The 13974-nt window shown below is 38.5% G+C and overlaps 1 protein-coding gene across 1 annotated transcript; it reads right to left on the bottom strand.

Moving 5' to 3' along the window:
• Nucleotides 1-3847: 3847 nt before the first annotated feature.
• Nucleotides 3848-13616, bottom strand: stard15 (StAR-related lipid transfer (START) domain containing 15). Its single transcript, XM_079838544.1, has 6 exons — nucleotides 13029-13616; nucleotides 9672-9819; nucleotides 9102-9205; nucleotides 6110-6227; nucleotides 5336-5388; nucleotides 3848-4353 (listed from the first exon to the last, which is right to left on the bottom strand). The coding sequence occupies exons 1-6, from the start codon at nucleotides 13173-13175 to the stop codon at nucleotides 4132-4134; spliced, it is 792 nt and encodes a 263-aa protein (XP_079694670.1). The 5' UTR covers nucleotides 13176-13616; the 3' UTR covers nucleotides 3848-4131.
• Between the last annotated feature and the right edge of the window lie 358 nt (nucleotides 13617-13974).

The raw sequence follows: 13974 nt of genomic DNA, 5'->3' as shown, positions 1-13974 counted from the left end.
CAGTAGCACGTATCCACGTGTTGCAAGATTTGTTGTGTTTCTAGCATTTTTGGGATTTCATGGCATATTTAAAAGTGTTTCTGGGAATGAATTATAGTATAAAGCATGCCATTTCCTGTTGCCAGCAGGTGGCGCTATGACTAACTGAATATTGGCATGTAGATGGGTTTAGGTCAGGACTCTTATCAAACATGTGAAGTTTGGGGCAGTTCGGACATTGTATGCCTGACTTACAACAGCTTCCTGTGTCATGGTGAAACATCAGACTTTGTCAGGCCACCACGGACACGCCCTTCAGGGAAAACTCAAGATCTTCACAATATAACATCACCAAGGCCTTTAGATTAGACTGACCAAATAGTATGTTGATTTGGTTACATCTCAATGAGGAGTTCGTCACAGTGTTAAACATGCCATTTCCTGTTGCCCACAGATGGCGCTATGACTGTCACTGAATATTGGCATGTTGATATCTTCAGGCAAGGACTCTAATAAAACATGTGAAGTTTGGGGCAGATCAGACATTGTATGTCCGAGTTACAACAATGTCCTGTTTCATGGCGAAACAACAAAATTTCTGAGGCCGCCACGGACACGCCCTTCAGTGAAAACTCAAGATCGTCGCAATTTAACGTTGCAAAGGGCTTTAGATTAGACTGACCAAATATGATGTTGATCTGATAAAATCTCTATGCGGAGTTGATTAAAGTACAACATCTGGAAATGGGAAAATTTGCAACTATTTAGTAAAGAAAAATCAAAATATCTCACTTCCTGTTGGTTTTCAGATTTCGTACCAGGAGACTTTTTTGTAGGTATTGGGCTGTTACATGTGTCTACCGAATTTCATACCTGTACGTGAAACGTAGCGGGAGGGGCACTTAGTTGAAATGTTGTAGATGGCGCTTTGGAGCCATTTTGCCACGCCTAATTCTGTAACTTATATGTAGATGTCTTCAGGCCAGGACTCTTATCAAACATGTGAAGTTTGGGGCAGATCGGACATTGTATGCCTGACTTACAACAGCTTCCTGTGTAATGGCGAAACATCAGACTTTGACAGGCCGCCACGGACACGCCCTTCAGGGAAAACTCAAAATCTTCACAATATAACATCACCAAGGCCTTTAGATTAGACTGACCAAATATGATGTTGATCTGGTTACATCTCAATGAGGAGTTAATCACAGCGTAAAACATGCCATTTCCTGTTGCCCACAGGTGGCGCTATGACTGTCACTGAATATTGGCATGTTGATGTTTTCAGGCAAGGACTCTAATAAAACATGTGAAGTTTGGGGCAGATCAGACATTGTATGTCCGAGTTACAACAACTTCCTTTTTCATGGCGAAACATCAGATTTTGCGAGGCCGCCACGGACACGCCCTTCAGGGAAAACTCAAGATCTTCGCAATTTAACGTCGCAAAGGCCTTTAGATTAGACTGACCAAATATGATGTTGATCTGATTAAATCTCTAGGAGGAGTTCGTTAAAGTACAACGTCTGGAAATGGCACATTTTGCAACAAAAAATTTAAAATATCTGACTTCCTGTTGGTTTTCAGATTTTGCATGTAGAGACTTTTTTGTAGGTATTGGGCTGTTACATTAGCCTGGATGCCAGCCGAATTTAGCCCCGCCCACAAAAAATTTTGCTCGGGCAATTCGGTCTGGACTCGCTCCATAGAGGAGTAATTATGCCCGAACAGAAACTGTTCGGACCAATGAAATTGTCAGGGCGGGCTTTAGACGATGATGGACAGATGATCAACAGTAATGTAATCATCCACGTCATCGAAGGCTCTTGGGTTGAATTTGCTCTTATCCTAAACGGAGAACTTGTTCGTATATGCATTCACCTTCACTAGTTCTCTCAGAAACGATGATCGTGTTGGTAAGTACTCTGTGTATCCTTAAATTATTTTATTACTGGCAAAGATCGTTTACACTCATCTTTTTCTTGTAACGTTACTTAATCCAGCGTGCGTGCAGACAGGGTTGCTAAGTGTTTTTGCAATGTCGCGCACAATTGCTATTCAAAACTATAGCCCAAAACAATAACTTTCCGGGGGGTTCTCCGGAAAAAAATGGCGTTTGGTTGGCAAAATATGTTATTTTGGCAAGGTTGCCTGCTAAAATTCGCATTCCTGGGTTTATATAATCACATAATTGGGGTCGCTTCAACCCGCGGACATGGAGAAAAACACGGACTTGGCAACACAGTGCAGTTGAGTTCTGTTGACATTTGACAACTAACGTTACGCGTCGCTCCGTTGCTCTGATTGGTTGTGGGTCTATCCAATTGAGGTCTTTCCTGGCTCGGTTGAAACACGCCCCATAATCAAAGCTCAATGGAGCGGTACCAGACTCATATTCTGACTAGAATTGAGTATGGCCACGCCAGGCTACTGTTACATGTGTATACCGCATTTCATAGCTGTACGTGAAACGTAGCGGGAGGGGCACTACGTTAGGTGGCGCTGTCGAGCCATTTTGCCACGCCTAATTCTGAATACCATAACAGACGGAAATTTTCGCCAATTTGGATGCGTGTGGAAAGTTTTGTGAGTTTTCGAGCGTGTTTAGGCCCCCAAAAAAGCGATTCATTCGGAAGAAGAAGAAGAAGAAGAAGAAGAATAATAAACTTTCGAAATCCAATAGGGTCCTCACACCATCGGTGCTCGGGCCCTAATTACAGCTGCAAGCAGCGATGAAAGGACCCTTGCCATCGCCACCCGGTGGCTTTAGGAAAAGCTGGAGCATGGTGGGCAATATGCATTTAAAAATAGGACTATGTCAGTCATTTGTATTTGTCACTATTCCTGCTGCCAGCTGGTGGCGCTATGACTATAACTACATTTTGGTGTTTAGATGTCTTCAGGCCAGGGCACTTTTGACATTGTATGCTTGAGTTGCCACTATTCCTACTGCCAGCTGGTGGCGCTATGACTATAACTACATTTTGGTGTTTCGATATCTTCAGGCCAGGGCAGATTGGACATTGTAAGCTTGAGGTACAACAACTTCCTGTTTCATGACAATAATAGCATGCTTTAGCACTCAGCTAAGTGTTGCTAGCATGTTTTAGAATGTTTAGTACTCAATTGCATATTTTGGTATGTTGCTAGTGCATCACAGTGTTAAACACTTCACTTCCTGTTGCCAGTGACTGGCGCTATTACTATGAATTAATATGCGAATGAAACGTGTGAAGTTTGGGGCAAGTTGGACATTGAATGCCTGAGTTACACAACAGCTTCCTGTTTCATGTGAAACATCAGACTTTGTCAGGCTGTCCCAGACACGGCCTTCAGCGAAAACTCAAGATCTTCACAATTTAACATCACCAAGGCCTTAAGATTAGACTGACAAAATATGATGCTGATCTGATTCAATCTCAATGAGGAGCTAATCACAGTGTAAAACGACTTTATTCAACAATTTCTTCTAGCCTGTGTCAGACTCTTACGCTGTTGACAGTGTAAACAGTGCAGCGTTTCCAGAATGCCGGCTTACCATTGGCCGGCACTGTTCACGTGAGCAACAAGTTGTTATTTTTGTTTGTTTTTTGCACACTAAAAGTATTCTCATCGCTTCATAAAATTAAGGTTGAACCACTGGAGTCACATGGACTATTTTAACAATGTCTTTCCTACCTTTTTGGGCCTTGGAAGTAGTAGTCAAGCTCTCAGATTTCGTCAAAAATGTCTTCATTTGTGTTCCGAAGATGAACGAAGGTCTTAGAGGTTTGGAACGGCATGAGGGCGAGTAATTAATAACAGAATTTAAATTTTTTGGGTGAACTAACCCTTTTAGAGTGTAGCAATGATACAATACATTCATATTGTGAGCTGAAATCTTCCAGAGTATTTATTGATACTGTGTAAGACATTTTACACTGAATGAGTTCATCATACACTATAAAAAGTATCAGTTAAACATGTCTAATACAACCAGCTAGAATGGAGGCCTTTAAATCTCTGCAAAACACTATATTGTTATGTTGTTCAATCCAAAGAAGGGAGTGTATGATTTATAGAATAAACGTAAGGGAACCATCCTCAACTGAGAATGAGACACACTCACTTTCACATGCACACAGAACACAAGGAGAGTCCCTGCGAGTTATCTTAGGTCTCATCATCACAATCGCTGTGGTGCTGGGCCTTCTCCTCACTCACACTGCTCTCATCGATGTTCTCCAGTGAATCTGCTCTCTGCACTGTCAGGTCAGCTACACTGATGCAGGGCAGCGCGTTCTGCTCCGGGTACCTCCACGGCTTCAGATTAGGGTCGTGTTTCCGCTTCCATTCTGGGTACTTTAGGCAGGCTTTGTAAATCTTTTTCATGGCCTGTGAGAAAAGAAAAAGTTGACAGATCTGGACCAAGCATTTAATGTGTTTCTTTTATTTTTAAGCATAACATTATGTGACGTGTACATTTCCAACCACCAGAGGGCAGCAGAGGAAAACTGAAATTTGTTATTGCCAACATGAGCTTGACTGTTGAGTACTGCAAACAATAATCAGCATAGTAACTTGACCTCACAGGAATTAATTCGATTTTAAATTATATTCAAATTAAAAAAACTGTTCGTTTTAATATTAATAATATGTGACCCTGGACCACAATATTCAGAAAGCTGAATAGATACGCTTCCTATTGATGTATGGTTTGTTAGGATAGGATAATATTAGGTCGAGATACAACTATTTGAAAATCTGGAATCTGAGGGTGCAAAAAAATCGAAATATTGGGTTTTGAGTTTTAAAGTTGTCCAAATAAAGTCCTTAGCAATGCATATTACAACTAATAATATTTTGTTATATATATTTAAGGGAGGACATTTACAAAATATCTCCATGGAACACGATCTTTACTTAATATCCTAATGAAAGAAAAGAAAAATCAATAATTTTGACCCATACAACTTGGCTATTGCCACAAATACTACTTATAACTGGTTTTGTGGTCCAGGGTCACAAATTTCACTGTAGTAATATTTCACTGTTTTTACTGTGTATTTTTTTATTAAAAAATGCTTGGTGAGCATGTTTCAAAACATTAAAAAGACCCCACAATGCTAAAAACCCTAAAACCCCAAAATTTGCCATACACTATCGCCCAATATTGCAATGATATTTCACAATATCACTTCTTTCAAAAACATTTGAAAAAATCCTATCAACCCCAAAGTTTTGAATGGTACTGTATGTATCATTCTTTAAAAAAAAGAATGCTGAACTGTTATTTTATTTTACACATTATATAAATAAATTGTTTTCAAAAATATGTAAAAGGAAAATATTATCTTTCGAGGCACTTAGCTCTTACCTTTGGTGCCACAAACTGTGAGACTCTGTTCACTACCCACTTGGGTAAAGAACCTGAAAAGATATCAAGATCAAGTTTTAAAACAATATATTCTGCTGTGAAGAATATGCAGAGAGAACAAATTTCACCATTAATGTAATAAAAAGTGTGCATTTTGTGTGTTTTAAATACACAGCAGCATCCCGGCTGTCATAAACCCATTTCATAGACAATGTATAAACTGTAATTTTGTCTCTCTGTCCCTGTAATCTACTGTACAACTGCAATAAACCGAATCTAAGTGTCTGTCCCACAAGTCACAAACAGCTGGTGCATCACAGCAACGGAAGACATTAATAATCAAAGCCATCGCTCAGAGCAGCATGGAAAAGATGACATCAGCAAATTCATAAAATATGTGTAAGTAGGAGTTTTAAAGGCTCCCTGGTTCCCCACTCTGTACAGCACATGAGCATACTTGAATGGAGAAGAAAAATGGAGATGGCCAGGACTTTAAGACATTACATAAAATAACAGCATGAACTTCACTTTCAATCTAAACACATGCATTTTTGCCAGACAACATCATGATGAAACATGACGTCCTTGTATACGGCAACAACTCTACAGGCCTGAAACTGTAAACAGTGTAAGTGTCAAGTAAACAAGCATGTCCGTGGTGTACTTTTCCACCAAAAGAAGAGGCGATCTGTCACTGTGACTCCAGCGTACTAATATTTAAAAGTGAAGCCTTTATTTATTTTCCGTAAATGATACTGAACTAGAAATGTTCACCTCGAGGATCCACCTGCGTCAAGTAATAAAGAGTACAGCAGTTTGCTCCATTGGATTGGATCAAGTACCCAGTGAGTAACGACACGGCTCTGACATAATCCTTCTTTGGTGGGTATTCCTGAAAAAATAGCAACAATGAGAATTTAGTTTCATGGGAATGAGTGAATGTTTAAATTTGTAAGAATGGATAAAATATACAAACACTCTGACCACTATTTGACCTAAACAGCTGAGGTATTTAGTAGTCTGCCATTGCTGCAAAATAAACGAGAGGCTTACTGACTGCAGAGCAATGGGTGAAGCGTGAAGTCCAGCTCCCCCTCTCTGGATGTAATTTGGGAGTAATAGGTGAAGCTAGAAGGTTCAACCACACCCTAATCCTACCCATGACTCTATCCCTCCACCCATGGTGTCCAGAGAGGTGGAGCTGGATGTCATTTGACTCTGCAATTAGCGCCACTTGATATAAACGCCAACGTGAAGCATATTATATGGCTTAATATAGGCACCAAATAAATAACTACGTACACGTGAAATATAGAATAGTAGAGTCCTTATCACAAATACAACGATAACGGCAGAGATAAACAACAACGTTGGAATGCTGAATTCCAGCTGAAGAACAATAAAAACAGTGACAGGTAAACAGAATCCACCACAATTTAAAGAGCTCGAGCATTTAAAGCAGCAGATGACAAAACTGCATTGGTGCTTAGAATAAACAGAACAATATTGCCCGCTAGTGTGGACGTTTATATAGTTATCGTTATAGTTATCTTTATACAGTAGTTCTGTTTATAAGTACACACTGCAGTTACAGTACGCCCTCTGCTGCTTTAAAGGGATAATTCACCCAAAAATGAAAATTCTGTCATTAATTACTTACCCTCATGTCGTTCGACACCCGTAAGACCTCCGTTCATCTTCGGAACACAAATGAAGATATTTTAGTTGAAATCTGATGGCTCAGAAAGGCCTCCATTGGCACAATGCACTTTACACTCTCAAGACCCATAAAACGTACTAAAGACGTCGTTACAAAGTCCATCTCACTACAGTGCCTCTACAATAACTTTATGAAGCGACGAGAATAGTTTTTGTGCGCAAAAAAAACCTAAATGACGACTTATATAGTGATGACCGATTTCAAAACACGGTATCATGAAGCTTCGAATCGTTATGAATCAGCGAGTCGAATCATGATTCGTATCGCGTGTCAAACCGCCAAACTGCTGAAATCACGTGACTTTGGCGATCCAAACCGCTGAATCGTCTCACTGATTCATAACGCTTCGAAGCTTCATGATGCAGTGTTTTGAAATCGGTCATCACTATATAAGTCGTTATTTAGGTTTTTTTTGCGCACAAAAACTATTCTCATCGCTTTATAAAGTTATTGTAGAACCACTGTAACGACATCTTTAGTACATTTTATGGGTCTTGAGAGTGTACAGTGCATTGTGCCAATGGAGGCCTTTCTGAGCCATCGGATTTCAACTAAAATATCTTCATTTGTGTTCCGAAGATGAACGGAGGTCTTACAGGTGTCGAACGACATGAGGGTAAGTAATTAATGACAGAATTTTTATTTTTGGGTGAACTAACCCTTTAAGACTTTCATTCATCTCCGGAACACAAATGAAGATCTTTTTAATGAAATCTGATAGATGTCTGTCCCTCCATTGACAGCTACGCAACTACCACTTTGGTGCTTCTAAAAATTAATAAAGAGATCGTAAAACTAATCCATATGAATTGAGCGTTTTAGTCAACATTTTCTGAAGAGACACGATCGCTTTATGTGACGAACAGATTTCATTTAGACTTTTATTCACATTTAAACATTGATCAGCGTACATTAACAGAAGCTCAAACGAACCTGCTTGACGCACGAAAACAAACCTCATTGGTTCTTGCGGAAGCTCAAACGTGCTGCGTAACACTTTATGTGTCATACTGATGTGTGAGTTGATGGTTTAATGTTAAACCACTCAATTCATATGGATTAGTTTTACGACCTCTTTATGAACTTTTTGAAGTGCCAAGGTGTCAGTTGCATAGCTATGGAGTGTACAGAAAGCTATCAGATTTCATCAACAATATCTTCATTTGTGTTCTGAAGATGAACAAAAGCCTTTCGGGTTTGGAACAACATGAGGGTGAATAAATTACAGAATTTTAATTTTTGGGTGAACTATCCCTTTAAATGCTCAAGCTCTTTAAAGCGGAATGTATTCTAATTGGATGTCAAAAAATGGACTGGAAAAATCATTTTGAAAGTGATTCCACAGTTTTGGTGTGGACTATTCTTTTTAGAATCATATCGTTATAGTTACCGTCCTTTGTGTGAACAGGCCTTTTCTCTGTATAAACATTTACACTATAGTGTTCTGTTCAGATTTTAAAAGTTGTGTAGTATAATCCAGCCTTTGGAAAATAATCTGCTACAATGTACAAAACAATGACGCAATCTAGCAATAAGCCAAACACTGCAACAATATTGCAGTTAATATTAATACTAAAATCGTTAGAGGTCTGAGACTGAGACATAAGACAGCATCAGAAAATGTTTGTGTGAAACACTGGTTTCATTTACCCGGAGGAAAGGATATACAGCATGGCAATGGTCGGCAGCCAGTATTCGCTTGACTAACCAATCATAATTAAGGAATTTATTTCAGCTTTAAAAGCAAGAAATCAACATCTTGTGCAGATTTTACTTAGAGAAAATAAAGGAAGACACAAGCCTGTTGACGCTAGACATGTAATTCATCACAAAATGGGGATTCAGTCACCCGACAGTGTGCTTGATACCTCTGTCAGACTTTTGTCACTGATCTGGCCTCTTCTGTTTCAAGCGACTGAAGACCTGGAAGGCTGACCTACATACCAACTGACACACTGTGCTGGACTATATTGTTGACTGTTCCAAAATGTTTAATAAAATCAGAGCTTCTACAGACCTAACAATCCAGACCAAACACAGACATACCGGGTGTTTGACAGAGTAGTTGATTATCAGATAGTCATTGCCAAGAGGAAGCCATGACCGCATGGTGACAAAGTCTCTGTTCTTCAATGGACTTGGACATTTCCCTGTAAAAACAAGGACGAGATTTAGAGTCCTGTTAAATCATGAAAAGACAAGAAGGTAAACTTTAACCAATGCATCATTTCATATGGAAAACAATAAGTCTAACACTTGTAATATATAAGATGTTATTTTTAAGCTTTAAGAATGGCAATATTAGAATTGCAGTATTAATATTACTCTCTTGCAATTGTTTCCTCTTGTATTATTGCTTTAAATGATCTACATTATTGCTGATATTCATGCACAGTATACCAAAGAGCACTGCATTAGAATAATTTGACCATGAACAACCCAATGAATTTCATCTTTGCAGTTTATCTGTTGGTTATTCATCATTAAATGTACTGAAGCCACCCATAACAAACATTGTACTCATTGGAAGCACAATTATGTGCGTAATAATAATAATAATAATAATAAAAGTGTACTGGTGCTGAGTTCAGACACGGAGACAAAGGAGTGACTCACAGGAATAATATCCTACATCTGCATTAACTGTCAGCCTTCCAATATCGAAAGTGTCGATCATGTTGGTGTCCCATTTTTTCCGGTAGCTTGTGTCGTGCAAGACGTCGTAGAGCGTCTCTGCAGTCACGTCCTTGCACACGATTCTCATCTAAGAGGAAAAACAGACACCGTCTCATTGACTCTTTCAAATCTTAAGAACTTTTCCATTGCAGTCGAATACAACGTTCACAAAGTGTGTTCAGCAGTGAAAAATCTCCAGTAGTTTTCCCTCTGGTGCTGCCGTGATAAAGTGCTGACAGATTTTGTATGCATTCTGTTACCGGGGCAGATGAAAAATGAAAGAATTTCACTGTGCTGACAAAGGCCAGCTACCATTTATACATAGATATATTCCTTTCCTTATCTTTAAAAGCCCTGCTTTCTGCATGACTCAGCCATGTCAGGTCACAAAGAGTAAAAGTTGACACAGCAAACAGTGAGTATAAAAGGAACTTCAGTAGACAGAGATACAGTGGAGCTTTAAATTTAAACACGTTGGCCTTGTATTTCAAGCTTACATGTAGCCTGTGTCGAGTGAAACCGTTTTTTTCCAGGTATACTGTAGACACCTTATCCTTTAACTCTGCCTGGGTTGGGAGGAGGGTCAGGTAAGCATGAATACATCAAATGCAATGTGATCAGATATTGTATGACTCTGCGACGTAAGTAACCGTGTAACTCAATCAACTCTACCCTGCCATCATTTAATAATTTATTCCCAACCCCCTACAACCCCAGCTTGATCAGTCCCTCCTCATTTCCATTGGGTTCCTTGGAACAAGTTGTATTTAGTCTCTATGAATGGAATGTCGTCAAAGCCTACAAAGCTCAATTATTCATGAAAAGAACGCATCAGTGCCCCGGAGAGCTGCGTGAATTATTGAAGAAGGTCTGTCATCTCCTCTCATTTTTGCAGCCGTAACAAGTCTAAATAATTTCCCCACAAATGCCTGAAACGGACCTCATGCATAGGTCCTCACATTGGGACGGCTTTTAGTCATTGTCAGAGAGGTCAACAGAAGTTCTTTTACACACACAAAAAACTAAACAAAACAAAACAAAAACCAGAAAAAACTCTGGTAAGACAGCAGGAGGGGCTCAGGTTTCCTCATCTGAGCCTGCTGTTACCACAGTTTTCCGCTCTTAATTTTTCAGCGCATCTCATGGGTGCAGTCTGTTCCTGAGAGACCAGTCTTTCATCTCAGAGATTGTGGATCATGAAGCAGTCAGGCCTGGCCTGCTTCACTGTACGCTGAGTTTCCCCTGGGCAAATGGCCCATAACCATATCTCTGTTTGTTTCTCTAAGATTTTCTCTGGAAAGGCTCTGGAGTCTGTGAGGAAAGCTACTGTTCAGAAGCTTATAATATATACTGTATACGCAATGTCACAGCACACATTGATATACTGCTGTTCCACAAGCAATGTAAGTCTTTCACATACGTTTGACAGCAAGTATACTTGATTCAAATTGAACCACATCATCAAAAACTAGCTCATTTACAGCAACAAAAAATATGAAATAGTGATATAATATACACCCGTCTCATTCAAATGTTTGTGGACAGTAAGATTGTTTAATATTTTGAAAGAATTTTATTATACTCACCAAGGCTGCATTTACTTGATCAAGTATATAGTATATATAGTAAAAAATAGTAGGGTGGCAAAGGCCACATTCGACTTTATTCTCTTTTAAACCATTAGATGGCACAAAAACATTCAGCTCAGCACTTTTCTTAACAACCGCTTTTGATGATGCACGTGAAAATTTGGCTGATCCTTGAGGCTAACGCAAACAGCAACGCACAATTGATTTTATGCTAATTTTATCTAATATGTAATGTTTTTAGCAGATTTAGGCTACGTAGCAAATGAGAATCAATACAATTATTCAATATATTTTGAGACAGGTCCTGTTGATGATTTTCAGTTTTAAGTTAATCAAAGCAACAGTTTTTCAATAACGGAAGAATATGTAAAAGTAATATTTGGCTAAAAAGGCACCCCTGCTGTTGGGGCAAAAGGCATAAACACAATATCTGGCAGACTAATCCATTTGTTGACATGACATGGTTAGATTCAGATGGGAAATGTCATATATTAAGTTGAGTGTCCACTTTAGAGATAATCGCCATATTTATAATGAAAGCATCACATTTAAAAATATGGTATTAATCATATAATAAAATGTCATATTAATTTGTCACTACTGTAAAGCTGTATTAATTTAATATTGCATCTCATTCAATGCTTTCAGAATCTTTACTTTAAATATATATATATATATATATATATATATATATATATATATATATATATATATATATATATATATATATATATATTTTAAAGAGCATATTTTAATGACAGTATTTATTGAACAAAAATGTATTATTTTATTCATCAAAATAACCAGAAAATAGCACAAACTTTGCTAAAGTGATTGTTTTAAACAAATTTAGGGTGACCATTAGGCTATTAAAAACATTATTTTTGCTAAAGTATTTGTATAAATACTTTGTGCCCCATGCTGGTGAGCCTTTTGCCTGTGTGTGGGGTAAACGGCCCCCCTCACCACCTCATACATTTAGAAGATTAAAAAAAAAAAAAAAAAATTTGTTGCTCCATCAATGTTCAATACAAACATATATTTTTCTGCATTCATACACAATGGGAGTAGTGAAAAGTGCAGGTGTGCCCCTGTACCGTATTGTGAAATATTATTATATCTATTTCAAATTGTAATTTATTTCTATGATGACAAAGCTGAATTTTTAGCATTATTACTCCAGTCTTCAGTGTCACATGACACTTCAGAAATCATATGCTGATTTACTGCAAGAAACATTTCTTATTATCATCATATAGTGGATATCTGAACCACAGAGCCTATTTAAATTCAATGGCAAACATGTGCAATTTGGGACTAGTAACAAAGTAGGTACTGGTATTTAATAAATAATTAGACCTACTAGTGACTAATTGAATAGATTAGAAGGCTATTTAAAAAAGTAAAAGTAACGCAAGCTACTTCTAAAGAATAGGCCTATATGTTAAAACAGCTTGCCATAGCCATAGCTACCATATTACACTGCATTCGTGAAGAGGGAATCCAAAGGTTTTGTTTACTACGCAAAGAAAGATAAAGCGAATTGCACAGAAACATTTTTTGTTTTCATACAGACAATGACTATTCAACGTCACTGATGATATATAGCCTAATATCGCAAAATATACTATACATTTTAGACGCGGATGCCTGTGGACTGAAAGCCAAGAGTGTAAACAAACTAGTATCCGCATTGCAACGCACTTGCCTTGAGTTTCTGCACAGTTTTGCATTCCTCGTCTCGACACCACACCGTCACTCCTCCTTTATTATAACGGGCGACCCAGCCATCCTGACTTTCACATTGATCTCGGAAAGATAAGAAATCGGTGTCGTCCGGTATCTGGACTGGCATCTTGCCTCCCGGTGCTGTGGATCAGTGTCTGCAGGGATAAATGCTCCTCTCATAAATGCCCCTGATCCGCTCGTTTGTGTCGTCTACTCCACTTATCTTTGTTTTTCCACTTAGTTTTAGTCTAAAGATCTGTTTTGTAGTTTAGACTAACCGTTGCACCTCTGGTAACTATGTATTGTTGTATCTAATGTATGATGGAGCAGGTGTATTTGAGCATCCTCTTCAGTCCTGCATCAGCCCCATACTGAATAGACGCATTATATAAGTAAGGCATCACGTTACTGACATGTCGTTTTTCAGGTGGAGCAGTCTACAAGAGCTCATTTAGTCAGACTGGCTGATGATCTACGGATCAGGTGTCATGTTTGTCAATTCAAAGGATTTCTTTTCCGTGCCTGTTTTGTTTAACCTGTGCAGGTGTAGCCTGAATCCAGCGCGTCTACTGTTTCGAACTCTATCACCTTTTCTCAGACTTAATCCTTTCTAAGATACTGTGCAGGGGGAAAGTAAAAGTCTGCTTTGTACAAATTAGTAGTTCAGGATTTGAACGAACATGTCCCAGAATAGGTCTCTTTTGTTAGTGGATTTCTTTTCAAAGCTCGTAAAATGCTTAGTCAGAACATTCAGGGAACCCAGCAACCAAAAATATCATAATAAGAAATATAGGCCTGATGAAATGTCAGATGAACTGTAAAAGTCAACCTGAAACTTCCATTTGACATAAAAGAAAATTAATGTTGTGATGTTTGGATGGTAAGGGAATGTTAATAAAATAAGGATATTTGGATTTCAGGTTTGT

This window comes from Gobio gobio, assembly GCF_949357685.1.
Source record: "Gobio gobio genome assembly, chromosome: 16".
In the NCBI taxonomy this organism is placed as follows: Eukaryota; Metazoa; Chordata; class Actinopteri; order Cypriniformes; family Gobionidae; genus Gobio; species Gobio gobio.
The sequence above is the reverse complement of the archived record's forward strand: the minus strand, read 5'-3'. Positions and strand labels throughout refer to the sequence as shown.